Here is a 25851-nt window from a genome sequence, read left to right as displayed (position 1 = left end):
CAGTTGTGCGCATGAGTTCAACTCGCCTCTGTGGATGGAAAGACAGCAACTGAAACTGCTGAGGATGAGCGTTTATCACAGAGATGTGCTGGCATTAACAATTCATGTCATCACCGTATCAGAGGTCAAGCCCAGCGCAGCCTTCATGAAAAACGGCTAAATATCAGCCTTTCCATATTCACAAATCATTTGTCTGGCCTCCAGAAAAGAAGCCTGTCAAGCTCTTTTTTCGCCATCCGGGATTTAATGATGTTGGAATCGGCGAGAGCACATATCACACGCTCCAGATAAGCGCCAGTGTCTATGGCTCCTCAATTGTGTTCTTGGTGAATGAGGACGTGTTAATCAACTAATACACCGAGCTCACATGCCAGTCTGATGTGTGTTATTATTATACATTTCTTGTATGTATCGTCCATGTGCACAGAGGCATTTAAGGGCCACTTTTGTCTCATGACCTTGCTTTGATTATAACATACAGTAGCCTCACAAGTTCACATGTGACGCGCTACCATATATTATGGAAATAAGTGTCACTTTACATCACTAGCGACCCAGAAAGAGGGTCACAGTGTTCTCTTAAGTGCATGTTCAGGTGATTACATTAGCTAAAGTAGGTGCTAAAGAGCCACATATGAGAATATCCACCTGACATTAGCACATTCTGACTTTTATGAGCCTGAAATATTAAAATACATCCCTGTCATCTCGCACGCATCCAGTCATTCATTCCATATTTCCATCTTCCCTCAGGTAACATTAAGCAAACATTTACACACACCTTTGTGTTTGTGTTTTTGTGTTTGTCTTTCGTCATTTGTCCGGGAAAGTTGGTCTTCAGTGCTGTGCCGGCCAAACCGAGCGAGAAAATGGCGCCGGCTTATGACGTCACGGGCCGCACCATGGTGGCACTAAGCACTGAAGCGCCAACCGTACCAATTGTTTTTTTTTTAGGGTACAGCCAGGGTTGTAGAGGAGTGATTTTTGGCATTAAACCTCTGTTGTTTGTTTATTTATGTATGGATGCCAGAACTTATAAATAGCTGTGTGCTCTATATTTAGGAAAGCCACATTTAAATGTTTAATGTGGTAATGTAGACATTTAACTACAATTACCCGTTTATGGTATGCCCCAAAAAAGGGGGCGAAGTCTAGCCTTTAAGAGGAGATGGCAGACTCAGAAACGGGGTCAGTTTACCTGGCTAGCGAGCGTGTTGTATCAGAACCGTAAGCAATCCCCCCTGTTATCTAGTGTCTGTGTGGCGTAGATAAGTTTCTCTCAAATATATTGTAGATATATTGTTTTGTCTTGTATATATCGTATTTTGTTTTATTTATTTGAGTTGTTACTTTGTTTTTGTTTTTTGTTGTACATACCTTTTTGGGGAATAGTCACTGTACATTTATCTTCACTGGACTGTGTTACGTTAACCTTGTAATTAAACCATCCTTTTTTACTCTTCCGGGACAAGGCCATCAATTTTTAAGAACTTGTGGGTCACGGGCCATCGCATTAAAAAAATGTATTAAATTTTTTAAAGCAATCGGAAACTGCAACTATTAGGTGTTTAATATTGTATTTAGTCTGCTTCCAGAAGACCCTATTTGCATCTACACTGTAAAGAATACTGGGTTCCACAGGATGAATTTGTATTGGGACAACATTAAGGAATTAAGTGAACTTTTTTACAAATTTAAGTGGAGTGAACTTAAAACAATTACCAAAACTCAATAATTGGGGTGTTTTAGCTCATTTTAAATAAGTAGTTTGAAACGGCGGCATTGTGGCTCAGTGGTTAGCACTGTCACCTCACAGCAAGAAGGTCACTGGATCAAGTCCCGGCTGGGCCAGTTGGCATTTCTTTCAGTTTGCATGTTCTCCCGGTATTGGCGTGGATTTCCTCCAGTTGCTCCAGTGTATGAGTGTGTGTGTGTGTGTGAATGAGTGTTTTCCAGTACTGGGTTGTGGCTGGAAGAGCATTTGCAGCATAAAACATATGCTGGAATTGTAGGCGGTTCATTCCGCTTTGGCAACCTCTGAAATAGAGACTAAGCCGAACTTTACTTTTCATTTTTGGGTCATTTAATTACAGTTACTCATATAGTACTTGCCTTAAATATTGAAAATAAATTAACAATTCTGTATTAATCAGTTAAGAGAAGGAGAGAAAATGTTTTTGTTGTTGTTGTTGTTGTTATGCAAATATATTTTGTGGAGTATCCTAGCAGACACACAACGTCATAAGATGTTAATACTAGGTTAGATTTAGGTCGCCAGCATCCTAGGACAACATTATTTTGATGTCCAATAGGGATGTGAAATGACGTTGATATTTGCTTGATTTTAGGTTGTGTTGGAAAGTGACCAAACTCCAACGTTGAGCCAACATCTTAAACCAACGTTAAATTAACTTATTCGTCAGGTATGGCAACCAAAATTCAACGTCTGATAGACGTCATAGTGGTAACGTCCACACAATGTCAAGCTGTAATATCATTAGACGTTGAAATTTGGGGGTTTTGTTAGGTTGCGTTGAACGTAACCAAATGCAGCCTCTGTTCGATGTTGGACATTGACATCGGCCGGGTGTTGGGTTCTGACGTCAACCCGATTTTCATTTCCAAACAAAAATGCAACGTCCCATGACGTTGGGGTAAAACGTCAATCTGACATCATGTTGACGTCCTGTACCTGCTGGGAATTTAGTTTTTCTACTAAATGTTTCATTGGTCAGACCATTGCACATTCTTAAGAAACAACCAATTGCTTAATATTGTATGAATGAAATATGGTGTCAGTAGCCAGGTTTCCATCCTAACGTTGATCAAATCTTTTCAAAGGAAATAAAACACCCCAATTAGGTGCATTTCCATCAATTGGTTTGAGCAGCTGACGTTTTCAGAGGAATTTTTACTTGAAGAGACTATTTCAGTCACTTGTTTCTTCTGCGATGCATCAGAATGTGCATTAACACAGGATGAGGGAATCCCAGCCTATGCTTTGAAACGTTTCAGGTTTTGATGCATATAAATACTAATCATCCTCTCTTTTTTGCTGAGTATATCAACTAAAGAATGGTATGTTTGTTATTAAAATGCTGAATTTTTCATTTGGACATGAAGCTAAAGGTCAAGTTTGACTCAAATATAAATATTTATTCTAATTTTAGACATTATTTAGAAAAGTAATAAAACTTTAAGGGTTCGTTCACAGCGAATGTGTCTTAGCTTCTAAAAGTGTGAAAAGCAACACTTAAGAATAATTATAGTGCACTGGGAAAAAATAATTCATTGGATTTACTTACTTTTTTAAGGTAAGTTATTGCAAACAATTTATGTGGGTGGAATTTAAACAAACAAATTATATTTATTAATGTTCAACTTAATTTGTTTAAATTTAGCTTATATAAATGGTTTGCAACTACTTACCTTAAAAAAAAAGTTTGTAAATCCAATGAATCATCTTCTTCCAGTGTGACCGCCTGTAAACAGAAACCTGTAATGGTTGTCCCGCCTCTGAGTTTTTCTGATTGGTCCACTGCTATGGAACTGACAGTAATGAGCAGCGCTGTGTGTGAAAGTTGTTATCACTTCACACAGCATCTAAAACACGCAGTGCTCACATGTGCAGCGTTTCAAAAGACAAGTGCATCCGTCAACCAGTTTACATTGAAAAACAATACAAAAGAAGAGGAATTGGAGGAGAAAAACATGTTCTTTATGAACCGCACCTAATGGTAGACCTGCACGATTAATCGTTTTTAAAGCAAAAGCTGCGATTATTTTGATGCACAATCAAATATGGCAACAAGCGGTTTGTAAGCACATTATCCTGAACAATGTGAAAAATGTAACAATCTAAATGTAAAGGTTTTATGTATAATTCATTTAATTGAATTTAAAATACTGTAGAATTTAAAATGCTGTAGTTTTCAATAGACAGTAGCATAGTGTAGCATACTTTATGATTATGCTTGATTTTTCTTTGGTGCTTTTTCCTAATCCAAATGCCCTACCAAATGGTGTAATTTGTAGTTACTTTTCTTTTATGATCTTACTAAATGCTGATTGAGAATATGGTGTCTAACAAGGTGTGCGTGTATGTGTGTGTGTAGGTTGGGAGTATGGTGGCTTTCCAGTGTCAGCCGGGTCACCTGCTGCAGGGCTCCACCACGCGCCTCTGTCAGGCCGATCTCACCTGGAGCGGGACCCAGCCGGAGTGCATCCGTAAGTGTAATCCCTACCAAAATCATACACTTCTGAAGCAGGTAACTGGTAAAATATTAATTTGAAGTCAAGAGTTCAGTGTTTTCCATATATTCATGATTTCTCAAGTCAAAGTCCAAATCTAAGACCAGCATTTCATGTTTCCAGCCCTTAAGTTTGAGTCCAAGACCATATTTTTATAGTTTTTTGAAGGGTCAATTCCTGGAAAATTTGAAACACTACAACAAACAAACAAACACATAACCCAACTAGGCATGGGCCGGTATAAGATTCTGGCGGTATGATAAAATAATCACAGTTTCACAGCATTGTGATTACTGCTCTAACATATGGTCTTTTTACAACCCAGGCTCATTCTGAAAACGTACCTCTACAGACGTTTCTGGAGACCGCGAAATAGGTCCCAAAATATGTAAATGTGTCCGCGAAATATGTAAATATGCAGTTTTGCAGTAATTTCCCTCGCGAGTGCCATTCATGCCTGCTGTTAGATTAGATTAGATTAGATTAGATTAGATTAGATTAGATTCAACTTTATTGTCATTACACATGTACAAGTACAAGGCAACGAAATGCAGTTTCGGTCTAGCCAGTTCTCACGTAAACCCACCAGAGGCTGCTGTTGACTGACTTTTTAAGGCTTTTTGACTGACTGAGTGAACAATCGACTGACCAACCCTCCCCCTTGCCTAAACCCAACCAATTTTATCGATTGACCAGCCCACCCACTTCCCTAAACCCAACCAACATGTTTCAAAAGCAATCCAGAAAAAGAAAAGCCCTTGTCTGATTGTTAACACATTTTTTACCACATTCTCACCCTGCTATTTACTTGTTTGTTTTATTTTTTGGATTCTGTTTTTTTGTCTTACCTACTTTCTGGAACCGTTCTTCACTGGACTCGAACCCCGTCGTCGTGGTCTACTCCTCTCTGCGTCTCAAGTCCGCCGTGCTACATGGCGCGCTAACAGGACATACTGGTTGCAGCCAAAATGGCATTCAACCCTGCTTCAACACACACACCTGGAAGTTTCAAACAAGCCTGAAGGACTCAATTAGTTTGATCATGTGTTTAATTAGGATTGGAATTAAACTGTGCAGAGTTGTGGCCCTCCAGGAACTGAGTTTGACACCTGTGGTCTATTGGTACTGGAGATACTAAAAAACTATACAAAATAGTCGTAAAAGACACATAAAAAAATATAGGAATGGTATAACCAGGGCTGGACATTAACTTTTTTGATCACCAGCCACTGTGGCTAGTTGTTTTCTAATGTTACTAGCCACTTGGCAATTTTTTACTAGCCACAGTTAAGTTGTTAGGAAAATATATTTTCTATGCATAAATTTGACTTTGGCATCCTAAAATAATTTGATTTAGATTTTGTGCTATTTCCACATGCCTCCTCATTCATTTTACTTTTTTTTGTGTGTTGTTGTGACCTTGCTCAATGAGGATGAGCAAACATGTTGGGATTCAGTGTCGCTTTGCAATTAGTTTTATTTCACATGACTTTTTACGGCTCAAGGATTTACCAATTTTCTCTCTAGCCATACCAAACTAATTTTTTCCTTGCCAAAAAAATTAAACAATGTGTAAAAACAAGCAAAATATAGGAATATACATAGACTTTTTTATTTTAAAAAAATTTTCTTAATAAAACAATTATTATAAAAAATTATTTTCATGAATCTAAAACTATACACAATGGTCTGTACTGGCTAAAGGTCCCAGATCACCAGTTAATTATATATAAAAGGAGAGTTAATCTCACATTAAAGCAATGTTATTGTAAAGCACTATAATTAAACCACATTAATAAAAATAACTGTAAGCAAAAGAAAACATGAAACACATCCCGTGTGCGATAATGAAAGGATGATCAGGCACACATGGTTAAAGTTATATCAATTATAGGCTGTGCAAAGAATGGTTAAAGCGAAAGTGGCAACCGCTGTTGCTTGCAAAAAATCTCAAGCTCTTGAAAGTAGCAGGACTGTGGGTGCATTAGCACCGCTTTTTTCCAGTCTGTTTAAAAGAGAACCGATCGCATCCGTTGCGTTTTCAGGCACGGTTTGTTCGCGCAAGGAAACATGACACTGCAGCTTTTAAGCACTTGTGTGCATCACATCAGCTGTGCGCGTGACATTAAAACCCTTGTCAGTGAGTGAGGATCGCCTGTGTCTCACCACCTGTGTCTTTTGCTCGTCCGAACAGTTGTCAACGTGCTGCTTCTCGATTCTAAGAACACATTTGCACGCATATTGACAAACGGTCATAAAATCAAACACTAATCTTTAGTGACGAGCCAACACTGACAATTTAAAATAATTTTCAACCAGCCAGAGTGGCTGTCTAACCCGCAACCGTTGAAATCTACCCGCATTTGGCAGGTTGGCAGGTGTTAATGTCAAGCCCTGGGTATAACATAACATTTTAGAAGTTTTAAAATCTTTTTCAGACCACAGTAAATCTTGAAACGAGCTATTGTCCCATGCCTACACCCAACTTGTGATGACTGCTTCATGAAGCTTCCAATCAAACACTCAAGTCATAGCTCAGTACTGATCACTAAACAGGTTCCATAGTTTTTACCTGATCTCAGATTAGTCTTATTAGTTTGTAGACATTTTAATGAGACATTTGTAAAATTAAAAGGAATAATAATAATTAATATTGTCGGCGCCAGTGGTGTAATGGTTAGTGCATTGACACATGCACTCTGGTGCTCACGGTGACCCGAGTTCAATTCCCACCTCGTGGTCCTATGCTGATCCTTCCCCTCTCTCTGCTCCCCATGCTTTCCTGTCAATACTCTCTACTGTCCTATCAATTAAAGGTGAAAACCCTGAAACAAAATAATAATACTTAATAGTCTGTTTTTGGACTGTTTAGCAGAGCACAGCATTGAACAAGCAATATATAATAATGGAAAACGTGTAAAAGCCACAATTTATTAATGCAGTTAATATGTCATTATATTGGAGATATGAGTGCATCTAAAGGCTCTATTTTCAAATGAATTATCACAATATGTTTGAAAAAAAAACTATTTTATTGCATGGAGAGGCGGCACGGTGGCTCAGTGGTTAGCACTGTGGCCTCACAGCAAGAAGGTCGCTGGTTTGAGTCCCGGCTGGGCCAGTTGGCATTTCTGTGTGGAGTTTGCATGTTCTCCCCGTGTTGGCGTGGGTTTCCTCCGGGTTCTCAGGTTTCCCCCACAGTCCAAACACATGCGCTATAGGGGAATTGGAGGAACTAAATTGACCATAGTGGATGAGTGTGTGTGAATGCGAGAGTGTATTGGTGTTTCTCAGTACTGAGTTTTGGTTGGAAGGGCATCCGCTGCGTCAAACATATGTCGAAATAGTTGGCGGTTCATTCCCCTGTGTCAATCCCTGATAAATCTGCCAAAGGAAAATTAATGAATGAATACTGCATGGAGCTTTTGTTGCATTTACATGGTTTTGACCACCAGGTGTTCGTTTTGAACGATTCGAAACAATGAATTATTTTGTGAAGCTGTTAGTTCTTTTGTTTTGAACCAGCTTTATTTCACACATCACTAAACCAATAAAACCATGACTGGCACGTCATGATTTTGCCAAGTACGTTGCGACATCTACATAACGTCTATGTTGATCCTGGAACATCATGCAATATGTAATATTATGTAGATATGTAAATATTGTGAATATAATGTAATATGTAAAATGTAATCTAAACCCAACCATAACTGTAAATTATTCAGAAGAAAAATCAGAGGGGAATAATAGTTGGATAACAATCATGTAGAAGTGCATAAACCTAACCGTAAGCCTAAACTTAAAGGGCACCTATGGTGAAATATCTACTTTGCAAGCTGTTTGGACAGAAATGTGTGTAAGTATAGTGTATAAACTGTCATATTGGGGTGAAATATACACACCCAGTCCTTTTTTTTTCAAATTTAACAACATAAAAACGGTGGACCAATTGGAGCGGTTTTCAGATTGACAGCAACTTTACGTAGGAGAGCGGTCCCCCCGCCCACCAATATTGATTGACAGCTGCGCGTATTAACATGTCTGGTAGTCACGTGTATAATCATAGAATCAAGACAGGACGAGCTCAAAGCAGTCGGGAATAAAAGGTGTGTTCAGTTCGCTAGGATCATCAATCATCATCAAATGTGATCAAGAGTGAGTTTTATAAGTTTAAAATGTTTTAAAACAGAGCATGTGTGTAATGAAGTACAGCAGATTCACTTCAGATTCACATAATCAGCACAGCCGCGTGTCAGAACAATTATAAAGGAAGACGCTTCAATCGCGGTTTGTGGATGTTAAATCAGGTTTATTTTGTACATTAACATAAGAGATATCCATACAGCAGTGGAGATTACCAGTATCATGTCACAGACGAGTGCAAAGCTTAATGCTCTCTCTCTCTCTCTCTCTCTCTCTCTCTCTCTCTCTGTGTGTGTGTCTTCGTGTCTGAGCTGTGTGTGTGTGTGTCTGCGTGTCTGAGCTAAGTGTGTGTGTGTGTCTGCGTGTCTGAGCTATGTGTGTGTGTGTATGTCTGCGCTACGTTTGTGTTTGTGTGTGTGTGTGTGTGTATGTATGTGTGTGCGCTATGTATTTGTGTCCTTGCTGTGTGTGTGCGTGAACTTTACAATGACATTGTGTGTGACTCATTGTTGCAAATCCACAAAAAAATGCATCCAATACTGATTGTTAAAGTTCTTACTGTAGTATTTCTCACACACGTTATGTGAGATCTGCTTCCTGAGGCAGCTGAGGGCGGCGTTTGCTGACAGGCACGTGGGAACGGTGGGCAGGGAGGACTAGCCTTAAAGGGCCAGTACAAAAAAACAGCAAAACCTTTTTTCCAGCTATAATATAGACACTTCAAACAGCTATAATAAATAATCTGATGAGTGATTTGAGCTGAAACTTTACAGACACATTCTGGAGACACAAAAGACTTATATTAAATATGAAAAAAGGTAACCTATGTACCCTTTAACATAAACAGTTAACATATTCCTTTATTTATGGTTGGCTGATTGAAATATTGTTCCAGGCTCGACATAGATGTTAAATTTATGGATGAAGAGATTCCCCCCTATGTGTAAAGCGCTTTGAGTGCCCAGAAAATGCAATATAAATGTAAGGAATTATTATTATTATTATTATTATTATTATTATTATTAATTCAGGAACATGTCCTACTTGGTGAACTCAGGTTGGCATCGGTTTTTGATATCTCCTTGCAGCATGTGTATTATGAGATGAGTCCTGACACTAGGGTCAAAAGTGTTTTTCAAATGTTGCTTAGTGGATTTTTTAATAAACTATTAAATCTGTTAACATGCTTCCAAGAACATTTCAAGACCAAGAACATAAAAATATAATGTTTGACTTGTTGGCCTCAATTTTTTAGTCGTGACGATATATTCATCCCTCATGTCCAAAACCAAATTGAACTATTCTTGCTCTCCGAAACCTGACTCTTGGTTTCCTTATGGACAATCAGCCATGATTTCCATGAGCCGGTGTCCAATTAAACTTGAATAAACTCCAGTTGTTCTCCAAACTAGACATTAAGATTTATGACTTTGCATTTGAGACGCCATATGGTTACTTATTTTATCCGTTTTCGCTCCGCTAATTAAAGTAACTCCAAAAGAAGCTACAGCACAATCATATTCATGAGGCATTATGATTATTAATTTCACAACATCCATCATGCCGCTGCAAATTCTAAAGGAGCAGGACTCGTTTATTTCTGCACTCGTTTTAACATCAGCAGAAAAAAAAAACATGGCTGAAGTGCTCTAGAAACTATTTATGAACACCGTCTTCTGCAGTGTAGCTTCTATAACCAAACATAAAACGCCTATCGTTTAGAATCACCAAAACTTTTTAGTAGATCTGACTGAACGCAGTTTGTTTTTATAGCATTAGTTCAGTTGATTGAGTACTGCTGGTATGTAAATGTGCTTTCCGTTTTCATATTTAGATTTCACAACCATCAAATGGAAATCAGTGGCACTATGATTGTCATTAAAGTCAATTCTCCACATAGTAATCCAGAAATCTCTTCATTTTCTGTGAAGAAGCTATGAGTAGCTCTACTCAATGCTTGAACTAACAATGTGAAACAAACCAAGTAGAATAATCTGACCAATCTAATGCTCTCTGAGGCTCATTTGATGTGCATTTTGAACCATACTAAGAGAGAATCACTTAGAAAATGACTCAGGCTCTTTGAAAGAGGAAGATTAATGTTTCTTACACAATGGCCACTTGAGTTGAATCGCGTATGAATTATGTGGGGTGATATATATGCGAGTTGTGATACTCTATCTGTCCCACACTCCCCTGCTTCACTTCATCAATTGACAAATCACCGATCTCTCAGTGATGAAGGTCTGTCTGTGCTCTTTGCGGGGTTAGAGCAGAATTACTCCCTGAATAATCGATTTTAATTACTTTGCTAAAAATAAAATGCTTCCTCGGTTACAGTATCGGCAAGATGGGCGTCTTTTTCTTAGTGCGTTTGATCTTCCTGACTGTAAAAACAATGGACGCAATTTTTTTTTAGGATTTTGAATGTCAAGTTTTGGTCACAAACATACATTGGAAAAAAATACCTGTTAATTATAAGTTTTGGTATTTTGTCACAGGTTTTTTCAGTTTATTTATGGCTATGAATTGCATTATGGGAGTTTTATCTCGAAAAATTAAACTCTACAGTTTAACGATTTGTATTTTATTGATATTTTAGTTGTTTGAGACTAAATATTGTTTAAGAAATAATATATAGAGAAATACGTCTGTGAGACAGCAGAAAATGTAGCTTATTACCAGATTTCCAGGTATTACCAACCCAGACAATATATTATTCATTCATTTTCCTTCGGCTTAGTCTCTATTTCAGGTATCACCACAGCAGAATGAACCACCAACTATTTCAGCATATGTTTTACACAGCGGATGTCTATCCAGCTGCAACCCAGTACTGGGAAACACCCATAGACCTTCATTCACACACAAACACTCATACACTACGGCCAATTTAGTTTACCCAATTCACCTATAGCAAGTGTGTTTGGACTGTGGGGGAAACCGGAGCACCCAGAGGAAAACCCACGCCAACACAGGGAGAACATGCAAACTCCACACAGAAACATCAACTGATCCAGCGACCTTCTTGCTGTGAGGCGCCACTGAGCCACTGTGCTGCCATGACGATATATCACTTTCAACTATTAAAAATGTCAATAAAAGTCAAATTTTCAAACTTTTCAACACCAAAAGCTTTTGAAGGAAAGAGCAAGGTCCCATGATGCAATTCAAAAGCATAAATAATTGAGAAAAAAAAGATGAATCAGAAAATACAGAAAAAGTGTCAATTTAAAGATGTAGGGCCCTATCATACACCCGGCGCAATGCAATTGTTGTTTGCTAGTTGCAGCTTGGCGTAAGAGTCGTTTTGACGTTTTGCACCACGCTGTTTAAATAGCAAATGCATTTGCGCACATATGTGCGCCCATAGGCGTTCTGGTCTAAAAAAGGAGGCGTGTTGAGGCGCATTGCTGGTGCGTTGCTATTTTGAGGAACTTGAATAGACGGTTCAATAGACCAGATCAAAGCCGGTCTATTGTCCAGCGCAGAGCACTATTAGTTATGCACATTAGTTATCCACCTCGCTTACACATTGCTTAATACACATAGGATGTACAGCAATACGCAAATATCTTTACAAATGAAAAAGAATTAATTCAAAACCCCTCTAAAACCAGCCTGGTCAACTAGCTAAAACCAGCCAACCAGCCTAGGCTGGTTTAAGCTGTTTTTTTCAATAGGGTGAAGTTTTAAAACCGTCCACTTCCCGCTAACATTTGAGGCACTGTTGATGGCTTTCTTAAAACAGCGCTGATTTACCATCGTATTCACCAGTGCTCATCAGTTTACCACTCTTCACCCAGTGAAAACACAGATACACAGACACTGGAGCACGAAGCAGCCATGAAGATCAGTCATCAATCAGATCGCTCGTCTGTGTTTGTGCTCTGTAAACAGCAGAGGGTGAACTGATGACCTTCTCAGCCAATCACAGACATTTCTGTTGAGCACGTGAACACAATGACAAATCAGCGCTGTTTTAAGAAAGCCATCAACAGTGCCTTAAATGTTAGCAGGAAGTGGATGGTTTTTCTTTTAATTCAGTATCATGACAAGTCTAATATAGTGAAAGAATCAATATATTAACTCGAGTTTGATAAATAGCATCTAAAACGTGTGTTTGGGAAAACGTTAGCTAACTAGTGCCATTTCCCTTAGCTGAAAACGAGCTCTGATATCCCTTTTATTTTCACCATTCATTCAGAACGGACCTTCGGGTCACTCGGAAGGTGGTGAAATGGTAGATTTGTGTCACTTTCTTTTCGCTGATAAGATATACAGCCAAGTACACAACGTTCCTATGTAACTCCCAACGATACTTCCAGGTTTCTTCCCACCGCAGCCTCGATTTCGCTTTTAAAAATGGCGGCCGCATGAAATCAGTCTATAGACCAGGGATGGACAAACTTGATCCTCGAGGGCCGGTGTCCTTGCAGAGTTTTGCTCCAACACTAATCAAACACACCTGAACACACTAATCAGTGTCTCCAAGATCGCTAGAAAGCTACAGGGAGGTGTTTTTGATTAGGGTTAAAGCAAAACTATGCAGGACACCGGCCCTCCAGGATCGAGTTTGCCCATCCCTGCTATAGACTATAGATCAAGCACGTTTATCAACAGAATCTGCAAAATCGACATCATTTGCGTAGACTGAAGAAGGACAAAACAGCTGGCCTCCAATTTCACTAGACAGATTGCCATTCAGTTGAAGCATTTCAAAAGCTAATTACATTTCGTATCGTGCCACTGCCCTAAAGTTCTGTCATTGTTTTGCAAACATTAGAAAATGAAACGATGAGATAGCTGGGAAGACACAAGATGCTTTCCCCACACACACACGTTTAATTGTAAAGCTGTGAAAAAACAGCTTTTGTACGCTCGCACCTAATCACAGCATTTTTCCCCCAAGAATAATGGAGATCATTCTGTAATTACGTACTGTAATTTTGTTTACACAGAGCAGTTGGCTACTCATGGAGTCAGGCTGAGTGCTAAATCATCTTTCTCATTCCACTCTTTTATTTTACACAGAATTGGATAATGGCTGGCTGTCCTTTCCATTAGCGCTCCGCTAGATTCATCTTCAAAGAAATAATGCTTTTTTTTTTTTTCTTGTGGATTGCTCTGTCCTGAGAATTTTGTTTTATTTACTTCAAGTGGAGTGTATTTTAATATCGTTCATTTATTGCCTTCCAGCATAAGAAAAAAATAGAGTCATTTTTGATGTATGATGTAAAAATACATGTTAATTTAAAGTGAAGTGAGTAGGTATAACTGTTATATTAGGCGTGAACAATTATAAATATCTATACTACCTGACAAAAGTCTTATCATCGATCCCAGTTGTAAGAGCAACAAATAATAACTTGGAAAAGTGGCAGAAGGTGGATTTTTCTGATGAAACATCTGTTGAACTGCATCCCAATCATCACAAATACTGCAGAAGACCTACTGGAGCCCACATGGACCCAAGATTCTGATAGAAATCAATCAAGTTTGGTAAAGGAAAAAATCATGGTTTGGGGTTACATTCAGTATGGGGGTGTGCGAGAGGTCTGCAGAGTGGATGGTAACATCAACAGCCTGAGGTATCAAGACATTTGTGCTGCCCATTACATTACAAACCACAGGAGAGGGCAAATTCTTCAGCAGGATAGCGCTCCTTCTCATACTTCAGCCTCTACATCAAAGCTCCTGAAAGCAACGAAGGTCAAGATGCTCCAGGATTGGCCAGCCCAGTCACCAGAAATAAACATTATTGAGCATGTCTGTGGTAAGATGGAGGAGGCATTGAAGATGAATCCAAACTCTGGGAGTCCTGCAAAAACGCTTGCTTTGCCATTCCAGATGACTTCATTAATAAGGGATTTGATTAATTGCAGAGATGTATGGATGCAGTCCTCCAAGATCATGGGAGTCAGACACAATATTCATTCTGTTTCCACTGTACTTAGACTTTATATTCTATACAGGACATTATTTCTGTTCAGTGACAAGACTTTTTGTCTACGCAAAGTCAGACTTTACTGTCCTAATTAAATAATTTAACTTTTAATTAAAGTTATATTTTAGCATTTATAGACTTACAAATATCCATTTTGCAGATTCTTTTATAAAATGCAAGTTTTGCAACAAATACATGACAAAAGGTAGATTTTTCAAGTGAAAATATAGCACTAAAAGTTTGATAATTCATTAAATAATTATAAATTAAACAAAATATGAAGACTACTTTTGCAACTAAATTATTTCCACTCCAGAAAATGAGAAAAAATCACACAATACAAAGGAGCAACACCCTGAATTAAGCAGAATTATAATCATATATTATATATTTTCTTGTAAACTACTCAGATAATCAGTTTCATTTATCATTTTACTTGACACATTTATGTATTTAGTAGATTCATTCAAGCAAGGAAACAATAAATATTGACAAAGTCATATAATTTAATGTGTTTTTAATCACATAACTAGTTGCAGTTCAAATAAGAACGTTTAAAGTCCGTTTTCTTTTATGTCATGATTGCAATAATCCTATATTCTGCATAAGTGTATCTAGAAACCATAGTAGTTTCTATGCCTGATTACCGTCCTCTCTTTTCTTTGGATATACTATTGATCATGGATGGAAACCCTTATCAAAGTCTGGGATAAAAGAAGTGTGTCCAGTGCACAGAGCCAGAACCTCAAACCAGGCTCCTTTTGATCAAAGATGTGGTGGAGCAGTAGGAATGATTGAGTGAGCTGAGGTTTGCGTTTGATCTGCGGGGTGACAGGTAAAGGTGCGCATGCTTTAAGTGCCGTCTGCCAGCCCGCATCAACGTCTGCCACACTCAGCTTCTGTAGGGCACACGAACATGGCGGTGTCAAAGCCAGAGCCGGGATCCATACTAAAGAAACATGCCACGTTGTCTTAAAAGTTCAAACTTGGTTTCGATTTGGCCCTCTGAAGGTTGAAGTCTGATTATATGCAGTGGTGTAAAGTAACTAATTATACTCAAATGACTGTAATTGAGTAGTTTTTCCTCAGGGATTGTAATTTACTGAGTAGTTTTATAAATGTGTACTTTTACTTTCCCTTGAGTACATTTTTAGTGCTGTATCGGTACTTTTACTCCACTACTTTTCTTTAACCTGCAGTCACTACTTAGTTTTTTCTTGTCTATGGGGATTAGGAAAATCAGTCCTTTGAGTCCAATCAAATCACACATGGAAGGTAAATCAAATTATAATGAACTACCTCAAGACATAGGCGATTTATAATTGCAGCAAACTGTTTGGAAGCATTAAAACTGTCCAAAAGATGTCCAAAGACTTTACACACATTGACCCAGAGACTGTTTAGATGCATGTCACTGATGACAAGATGACGGATGTTTACTGTATGATGACCAACATGGCCTTAAACACCCAGCAGCCACAAGATGTCAACATGACGTCAGATTGACGTTGAACCCCATGGTCATGGGGACGTTGCATTTTGTTTGGAAATGAAAATCGAGTTGACGTCAGAACTCAACGTCAATGTCCAACCTAAAATCAACTAAATATCAACGTCTAATGATGGAACAGCTTGACATTGTGTGGACGATACCACTATTGACAATTTTCAGACGTTCGATTTTGGTTGCCATACCTGATGAATAAATGTCAGTATTTGACATCAATATGATGTTGATTTTAGATGTTGGGCCGACGTTGGATATTGGTTACTTTCTAACAGCCTAAAATCGAACAAATATCAACCTCATTTGACATCATTATTGGACATCAAAATAACATTGTCCTTAGATGCTGACTAGACGTTGAATTTTGGTGACGTCACAACCTAAATCTAACCTAATAATAACGTCTTATGCTGTTGTGTGCCTGCTGGGCAATAACTAAATGCACTACAGAATGTTACGTTTACACACATCCACAAATTATGCATCATTTTTTTACAGCGTAATACTCACTACTCCCTACTCTTGAGTACTTTTAAAAGGGCTACATTTTACTCATACTTTGAGTAATATTAACAACAGACACTTTTACTCTACTTGCGCTACATTTTTAGGCAGGTAATGGTATTTTTCAGTACTCTTTCCACCACTGATTATATGATAACTGAATATTACACATCATCACATCATTCATTTGTTACACAGATAAAAATATAACCATAAATATATTGTAATGAGAAAGTCAAATGATGAACCAAAGCTCATCTTGAACAACTTTCCCACTAGCAGAGAAACAATATACTAATATATACTATACTAATATATAGAAGATGCTCATAGTTATTCACACAAATGCTAAACGCCTTCATGGTAATGACCGTAAAATTAAAGTTATGCAATAAATATTATTTATTTAAATTAGATCTTAGATAAAACTCTAATTCACATAACTGATGGGACAAAATAACCCAGACTCATTGGAGACACATATTTTGTGGTTCTTCAATATGAAGCCCTGGGTACATATTCCTAATGAGCCTATGTTGGGAAAAAAATCTAAATAGAGCCATAGTAATGTCAAGAAAAAATGTCTACTCTTATTCACCGTATAAGTGAAGCTTATTTTTCGAGAGGATCACGTGATTATGATTGAACACAGCTGATTCTGCATTAACTATGTATGATCCACCAATCAGACGATTCCTAACCCACTATAAAGAGCTAGGTTTTCTCACTACAGTCATCTTCGACTCCTCCACCTTTCCCTTCATAGGGCGGCACAGTGCCCCAGTGGTAATCACTGTTGCCTCACAGCAAGAACGTCACCGGTTCTAGTCCTTTAACAGGCCGGCTGTCGTTTCTGTGCGAAGTTAGCATGTGCTTCCCGTGCTCACGTGGGTTTCCCCCAGGTTCTCCGGTTTCCTCCCTCATTCCAAAAAACATGCACTACAAGTTAATCGACCCTTCGCTAAGCCCCGCCCTCCTTAGTTACTGTTGCTACGCCTGTCAAGCTTTCGTGCCTGGCACGGCTTTTACAATGTGTATGCGCCGGTGTCAGACATTGCCAGGGATATAACCAGGGATATTGCCAGGGATATAACATTTTTGACGAACAGGTGATATATCTGAGAAAGCCAGACAAAAAAACTGCTGTATGCATTACAGGGGTATATTCACGATATAATAGGCAACCGATTAGTGAATAATTTAATCAAAATTGAAGCTAGCTTAGCCTAGCCGCCTCATACGCTGACCATTCAACAGCTCAGATCATGCGCAGCAGGAGAGGTGACATTTAAAAATAATCTAATAATAACAAATTAAACCGTGATATCTCTATTTTTAGCCAAAAAGCCTGATAGACTAATGTCGTGCAATGTTATATAGCGTTACTAACCGACGAGGAAACACGCATGGACAGTGCTTCTACATAGTTCATTCATAGAAAGAGCAGCCAGAAAGGGGAAATTGATGGACTTGTACTAAATATTAGCATCATTGACCCATAACAATGTACAGTAAGTTACCTATTACTGTCAGTATGTTTGTGTACTCTTTATAAATGACTGAAAAACAGCTGCTGGTAAAGTATATTGATCACAAGTGCTCAGTTTGTGATCACATCTCTGCTTTGTTTTGTTGATTTGTAATTTCAAATATTCGTAGCTTGAAACAGATGGAAATATGAAGTTCAGTAAAGTTAGCAACAGATTTGCAGATTCGTATTTTCCGGATCAATAACTCATTATGAGCTATTCGCTATTAGTATGACTAATTTACTATGGCGAAGGCTTAACGGAGCAGTGCTCATAATATCGAGCGAAAAAAGAAAGACAGCTGTGAAACAGAACCTGCTTTGTATTTTTGTAGGAAACTCACATTAGATCTGTTTAGAGTAAGAGGTGTGTGAGATATAGCCGTCGGTCTATCACTAAATGTGTCAGGAATATCAAAACAAAACCAACTTAACTCCGCTCCTTTATCGCCCCTCACAGAGCTTGATCCATGCTGCATGTTCTCTCCTTGGTTTTTTGGTTTTGAAAAGGGAAAAAATTCCACCATCCAGTCCAAACTTTTAGGATACCGGGTGTCAGATTTGCACAATCCATATGCACAACGCTTTGGCCTGTTTGCCTCGCACGAAAGCTTGACAGAGCTTGACAGTTGCTAAGCCACGATTGGTGGGTGGCGGTTTTTGGGTGTGGCTTAGCGAAGGGTCAATTGATCAATCTAAATTTAGCTCTACAGTCAAACTCTCATCCAGCAGCATATCTCTTCATAGCAATCATTTTAGTCATCAGCTCTTATCAAAAAAGGAAGTTGTCGAGATCTACCTGAGCTCAAAGCTCTCCTCTCGCCCTGCAAACGGGAGGGAGCCCAGGGCTCAAGGACCTTTTGAGCTCAGTGCTCTCTCCTGGGACAACATGCCAAACTTGCTTATAATCAGTCATCAGCTAAGTGTGAACTCTTGAAACCTGTACATATATTCATTTATTGTAAATCTCTGTTCATAGCTAATACAACCTGTATATAATGTTCATAGTACATCCATCTGTAAATATTACCATAGTTTTTCTATAACTGCACTTTATAACTTTTACCTGTATCCTGCACTTGTTGCTATTGCACTGCTGGTTAGACCGAAAACTGCATTTCGTTGCCTTGTACTTGTACATGTGTAATGACAATAAAGTTGAATCTAATCTAATCTAAATTAAGGAAATTTACTGTTAATCAGGTAACCGATTTTGTTTCTTTCATAATCTCTCCATGTTTCTGATAACATCTTGCAATTGGTATTGGTCATGCAAGTGAGTTGGCTTTACAAACCACCTGTAAGTGACACAGTCTTTTCCTCTTCATATCTACCAGACACCTTTTATGTACCTCATACTCATTGAAAACAATGTGCAATGCTGAGTGTGCTCCACACAGGTGAGTGGGCTTGACAAACCACCTATTGACACACTCCCTCTTCTCTTCAAAATTAAAAAAAAAAAGTATATTTTAATAATTAAATCAAATAAATAAAACGCTTGTATAATTTAGTAATTTAGTTTTACTTTGTTTTTATTGATGCTTATTAGACAGAGAGATACAGTGTCAAATATAAAGAATCATTCATTCAATCCATCATTTTCCTTCGGCTTTGGCCCTGATTATCAGAGGTTTCCACAGCGTAATGAACCGCCAACAATTACAGCATATGTTTTACACAGCGGAAGACCTTCCAGCCACAACCCAGTACTGAGAAACACCCATACACACTCGCGTTCACACACACATTCATACACTACAGCCAATTTTGTTTACCCAATTCACCTGTAGCTCTTGTGTTTGGACTGTGGGGAAACCGGAGCACCCGGAGGAAAACCCACGCCAACACGTGGAGAGCATGCAAACTCCACAAAGAAATGCCAACTGGCCCAGCTGGGACTCGAACCAGCAACCTACTTGCTGTGAGGTGACAGTTCTAACCACTGAGCCACCGTGCTAAGAATCATTAAGACATTAATTCCTCCAATCTATCATCATAAAGCGAAATTAGTTGACATTTTCTTCCTTAGTAACTTAGACTTGTCATAGTATTTAAATACTTCTGCTCTCTGATGATTTGAAGTGCTCTATTTATCATCACCTGTTAGAAGTTTTGGCTAAAAGCATCTATTAAATGTAAAAATGTAAGTAAATAATCTCTTCTGTTCCTCTTCCTTTCTTGTGTTTGCAGCCCACAGTTGTAAACAGCCGGAGAGTCCTCCTCATGTGGACGTTGTGGGAATGGATCTACCTTCCTACGGTTATACGCTCATCTACAGCTGTCAGAGTGGCTTTTTTCTGTCTGGAGGCTCTGAGCACCGCGTCTGCAGGTCTGACGGGACGTGGACTGGGAAAATGCCTGTGTGTCGAGGTATCGAACGCTTCTTATTGTGCTTTAATAAACATTCAGTCGATCAACTCAAACTTTGCACACCTGAAGCAACCATAGGTGCCTAGGGAAAAAATCACCATGTGAAAATGTGTAAACAGGGTGTCCGTATAAAAATAAGGCCTTAATTAGTCTTAAAATGTCTTAAATACTCGTTTCAGAGGTCTTAAAAATGCAATCAAACCAACCCCGTAAAGATTTTGTTTTTGATTTGAAATCTGCTTAAATCTTTTCGTCAATCATCACACAGAACAACATAGACGGAATCGTTTATCTTTGGCGTAACCTAATAAAATGGGGATTTGGTTTACATAATTAATGTATGCTGGGATTTCGCTTACGTAAACAGAGTTCGCAGGGATTTGGCTCTACAATAGCTTATAACAGCTGCGTCAACCTATACATGAACAAATGAAGAACTAGAATTGCATAAAAGAATTGCATGACCAGCCTGATCGGTGACCAGCACAAAGTGTTGTCATAGAGAAGCCCACAGACACTCACAGACAAATTCTGTATTATAAATTGCTCTTAGGGTGCTTTCACACTAGCATTTTTGATCCGCAGCAGGGTTCGTTTGACGTCAAAGTACGGTACGTTTAGCTAGTGTGAACGTGTCTTCTGAACTCGGGTGCACAGCCTTGAACTGTACCCGAGTCTGAGGTGTAAGAGGTGGTCTGGGGTATGATTTGTTCGAACTCTGGTCTGGTTCACTTTTGATGTGGATGCAATCATACCAAATAACAGAAGAGAACCGCCAACTGTACAACAAGCTTCAGTTTTCATAATGTTCAATCATGTGTGTGCAGTATGTCTGTGTATCGCCTACCTTAGTGACAAGCGAGACTGACCCATTGCAAACAGTGACAATGTCTGCTTGTCTCCACCAAAGACATCGCTTGATGTTCTGAACGTTTTTAATGTTTCTTTGCGGCTGATAGATGCGAGTGGCTCTCTGTATTTTGGTTTTGGTAACAAAACTAAAACATTCAGTAAAAGCAGAATGACCTTGATATGCGGACGTCTCCATTTTGGTGCTTTGCCTTTGTGGCTGTCACCTAACAGCAGCTGTACACACAACAACAGCTTGATGATGCAAGCGTACTGGGGTTCACAAGGAAAAAAGATGGTGTGAACACATACCAGCTGAGAAGGTGCAGCAAGGCGGGACAATTGAATTTGGGTTCGGTCCAGGCAATTGAACTAAGTGTGAAAGCACCCTTAAATTTCATTCTATGTGGTATTAAAGATGTCTTAAAAAGTCTGCAGATACCCTGGTAAAGCTGCGCTCACACTGCACTTTTCCCTCCATAGACTTGCATTCAAAAACGGCAGACCAGAAACGATGAAGTTTAGTGCCTAGCCTCCTTTTAAAATCAAACATTTTCATACAACTGAACTCGTATGAATTCATTTGGCGCTCTCCAGAAATGTATATAGCGGTACGTTTTCAGAATAAGCCTGGGTTGTTTGGGACGCATGCAGCTTATGAAAAAACAAAAAGCTCCAAAATCTCAAAAACAACAGGTGCATGAGAAACGCTTTAGCCTGCAGCGTCTTGTACTAAGAAATAAACTTTTGAACAGGCTCCTTTTTATATCTTCAGTTATCAATTTGTGTTGTAAACATCTGCTATATAAAAGATCTTATTCATGACAGTACTAAAAACAAACGGCATGTAATAGTTCTAATCCCTCTGCAAGGGGTGTGTAAATTTATGAGCGGAACTATAAAAGCTGTCAGTCTGTTCTGGAGAATCAGACGTTTAGTTAAAGCAGACGGCTCTGCGTGTGAGTGCGATGAGGTGGGGATCTGGCGCTCCAGCGTGTGGTCTGTGTGTGCGCTGCACTGCTGTGATTTTTATCTTCTGCAGCCCAGAGCTCTGCCATGCATGCGCACAGCTGTACACTTCAGGCTCTCAGTAATTACTGCACATAAACAGATGTGATTGTGTATAAAAAAATACTCCAGAGCGGTCGACTGAGAGCTGTGATGGGCCTCTGTTTCTTTCTCTCTCTTTTTTTTTTTTTGTGCCGCCACTAATGTATGTTATAAATAGTGTCTATTTAAACAGTACTACACTACCTGACAAAAGTCTTGTCGTCGATCCTAGTTGTAAGAGCAACAAATAATAACTTGACCTCTAGTTGATTATTTGGAAAAGTGGCAGAAGGTTGATTTTTCCGATGAATCATCTGTTGAACTGCATCCCAATCATAGACCCAAGATTCTCACAGAAATCAGTCAAGTTTGGTGAAGGAGATATCATGGTTTGGGGTTACGTTCAGTATGGGGGAAGTGCAAGAGATCTGCAGAGTGGATGGCAACATCAACAGCCTGAGGTATCGAGGGCAAATTCTTCAGCAGGATAGCGCTCCTTCTCATACTTCAGCCTCCACATCAAAGTTCCTGAAAGCGAAAAGATCAAGGTGCTCCAGGATTGGCCAGCCCAGTCACCAGACATGAACCTTATTGAGCATGTCTGGGGTAAGATGAAGGAGAAGGCTTCCTGCAAGAACGCTTTCTTTGCCATTCCAGATGACTCTATTAAAAAGTTATTTGAGTCATTGCAGAGATGTATGGATGCAGTCCTCCAAGATCATGGAGTCATACACAATATTCATTCTGTTTCCACTGCAGCATGACTTTATATTCTATACTGGACATTACTTCTGCTAAGTGACAACTTTTGTCTAAGCAAAGTCAGACTTTACTGTCTTAATTAAATGATTTAAAAATTAAAGGCATGCTCATATTTTATTTGGGTAAAAATAAGTGTAATCTAGAGGCCTTTGCATTTCATATAAGCCACTTTTAATACCAAATGATCAACTAGAAGTCAAGTTATTATTTGTTGTTCCTAAAACTTTGGTCAGGTAGTGTAGTATCTATTAATACTGGTTTATAAGACATAAAAACTAGTAAGTGATTAATTATTAGTAGAAGCTTTTTTAAATGTACTAGTAATTAAAGTAAAAGTATTAGTAGATGGTAAGTATTAGAACTTAATCGAAAATACATTAGTATCTAAAACTATATATGCTAGTATATCAAATAGATTTTAAACAGTTTTCCTGCTTCAGTGTTTTCTTTTTTTATTGCATCTTTTTATTAACATTTTAACTCATTCATTCATTTTCTTTTCGGCTTAGTCCCTTTATTAATCCAGGATCGCCACTGCGAAATGAACCACCAACTTATCCAGCATATGTTTTACGCAGCAGATGCAGAGCCTCAACCCATCTCTGGGAAACATCCACACACACTCACTCACATACTACAGACAATTAAGCCTTCCCAATTCACCTGTACCACATGTCTTTGGACTGAGGGGGAAACCGCAGCACCCGGAGGAAATCCACGCGAACGCAGGGAGAACATGCAAACTCCACACAAAAAACGCCAACTGACCCAGCCGATGCTCGAACCAACGACCTTCTTGCTGTGAGGCGACAGCACTACCTACTGCGCCACTGCGTTGCCAACATTTTAACTATTAAACACAAAACACATTGAAACACACCAGCAGACAATGCCCATTTTAACAATGCAACGCTAAAGAAAAATAATAATAACTTAATAAACAGAAGACATACATACATGCATAATAAAATGACAATAAATAAATAATAGCATAATAGCAATGACAATAATAATAAGAAAATAAATAAACAAACAAAATAAAAAAAACATATAAAGATAAAATAATAATGAAATAAAATGCAGATAATCAATTATGACATACCATAACTCAAAATGCAGCGTAGAGAAACATCAATAAGGTCTAAGTAAGGAGTCCAGACTTGATGAAAAGCCTCAGTAGCCATATGAATTACACAGGTAAGGAATTCTAAGGGAATCATTTCCTTGATAATGTTGTGCCACCTTTTCAAGGTTGGGGGTTTGTCACTGACCCAGTTTATCAGTATATTTTTCCTGGCAGCGAAGGCTAAAATGTCAAATAAACGATTAGTGAATTTGTCAGGCAAACATCCAACCAGAAGACCTACAATTAAAGATAGTGGATCCAACTGTAGCTGAAGTCCAAACATACGGCTTATAAAAGTAACTACTTTTGCCCAATTAGCTTTAATAACAGGACAATTCCATCATAAATGGGTGTAGTCTCCCACTGCCACCTTACATTTAATACAAAGTGGTGAACTGTTTGAGTTAAACTGCTTCAGTGTTTTCTGTTATGCTGCTTGATATGTTGACCATGTCTTTCCTCTTGGGTCTGCGGTCACTGGATTTTCCTTTGTGAAAGCGGAAAAAAGAGACACAGTGTTGCCTGGGGATGTTACTGTACGCCTGAAATGATAAAAGTGATGCCAATTTGATCTGTCAATCTTTTTTCTTTTTTTAAATGAGTGGCTTCATTCATTTTGTGTCCTTTCTTTCCCAGCGGGCTCCAAGCTCTCCGAAAAGCCTATTAAACCGGTCCCAGGAACGCCGAGTCCGAAGCTAAACGGTGAGTGCGGTGCTACTATGAAATGGGGTTTCATTTTGAAAGACCACTTACTGTAGGAGAGCTAAGTGCACCTCATTTAGGATGAATAATTTGGGCTGAACGTCTCCGCTGTTTGGCCACAAAGAGCAATGGTAGCGCTAACCGTGATGCATTCCAGACACAGGCCCCGGGAGAAGAAGACTAATGAGGAGAAAACGGGATCCAGTTAGTTGACAATAAAGTAGACTGGCAGCCGCAAAAAACACTCGACTGGAATCACAAGATAATCCTACTGAACTTTGCCAGACTTTCTTACAGCATATCTGGCATCCTATTATATATTTTGATGGCAGATTTATGTGGAAGACAAGCTGGTGTCCTGTAAAGTTGATACACTCCAACGAAATTAATTTACGTTCTTCATTTAGGGGTAAGGATTGAACATGTCATGTTTTTTTCTTGGGAATAATATTTCTAAAGGAGCTGTTGACATGGAATTGAACCAGATTTTGGTAAAAACCCAAACAATTCAAACATCAAAACAAACTAAATCTGAAATATGACTTATGTGTAATAACAATGGAATGACAGAAGGAGAAAGAACTGAACTACTGAAATTATTTAATACTATATATAGAAGGCTTTTTGGTGATGATGGTTTAAAGACACCTCTTATATGGAGAATGAAGTCACATGAGTTGCTCAGGCTTCAACAGAGTGTAAAAATCTTGATGGTTCTGTGGGTCTCGTGTATCAAATCTGAGCTTTATTTAGTATTTTATATGGGATTTAATATGGGTTAGGCCATTCTACAGCTTGATTTTCTTTCTCTGAAAGCATTTGAGAGTTTCCTTGGCTGTGTTTTGGATCATTGTCTTGATGAAATGTCCACTCTGGTTTCATCTTCATTATCTGCTAATGTAGATGTGTCACAGATTGGCCAGGCTCTTCCACCAATTCCACACAGCGCCTATCATCACCTGAGTTCTAATCATGCACAGCTGCACCCTATCACATTAGCACACTACAAAAGCACACACCTCACACCACTCATGGTCCGGGCTCGTTTCAACGAAGCGGACTCATAGAGAGTACCCTCCTGGTATTCACTATCGTTTCAACTCGTC

General features: G+C 38.8%; 1 protein-coding gene across 1 annotated transcript in view; it reads left to right on the top strand.

Moving 5' to 3' along the window:
* Positions 1–25851, top strand: part of csmd3b (CUB and Sushi multiple domains 3b) — a 1051207-nt gene that overhangs the window by 1001125 nt on the left and 24231 nt on the right. The window contains exons 63-65 of the mRNA XM_056479206.1: positions 4116–4227; positions 20077–20256; positions 24680–24745. Coding sequence (XP_056335181.1) covers positions 4116–4227; positions 20077–20256; positions 24680–24745 — 358 coding nt within the window. The remainder of the gene's footprint in view (positions 1–4115; positions 4228–20076; positions 20257–24679; positions 24746–25851) is intronic.

The sequence above is a fragment of the Danio aesculapii genome, chromosome 19, assembly GCF_903798145.1.
Source record: "Danio aesculapii chromosome 19, fDanAes4.1, whole genome shotgun sequence".
Classification (NCBI taxonomy): Eukaryota; Metazoa; Chordata; class Actinopteri; order Cypriniformes; family Danionidae; genus Danio; species Danio aesculapii.
The sequence above is the reverse complement of the archived record's forward strand: the minus strand, read 5'-3'. Positions and strand labels throughout refer to the sequence as shown.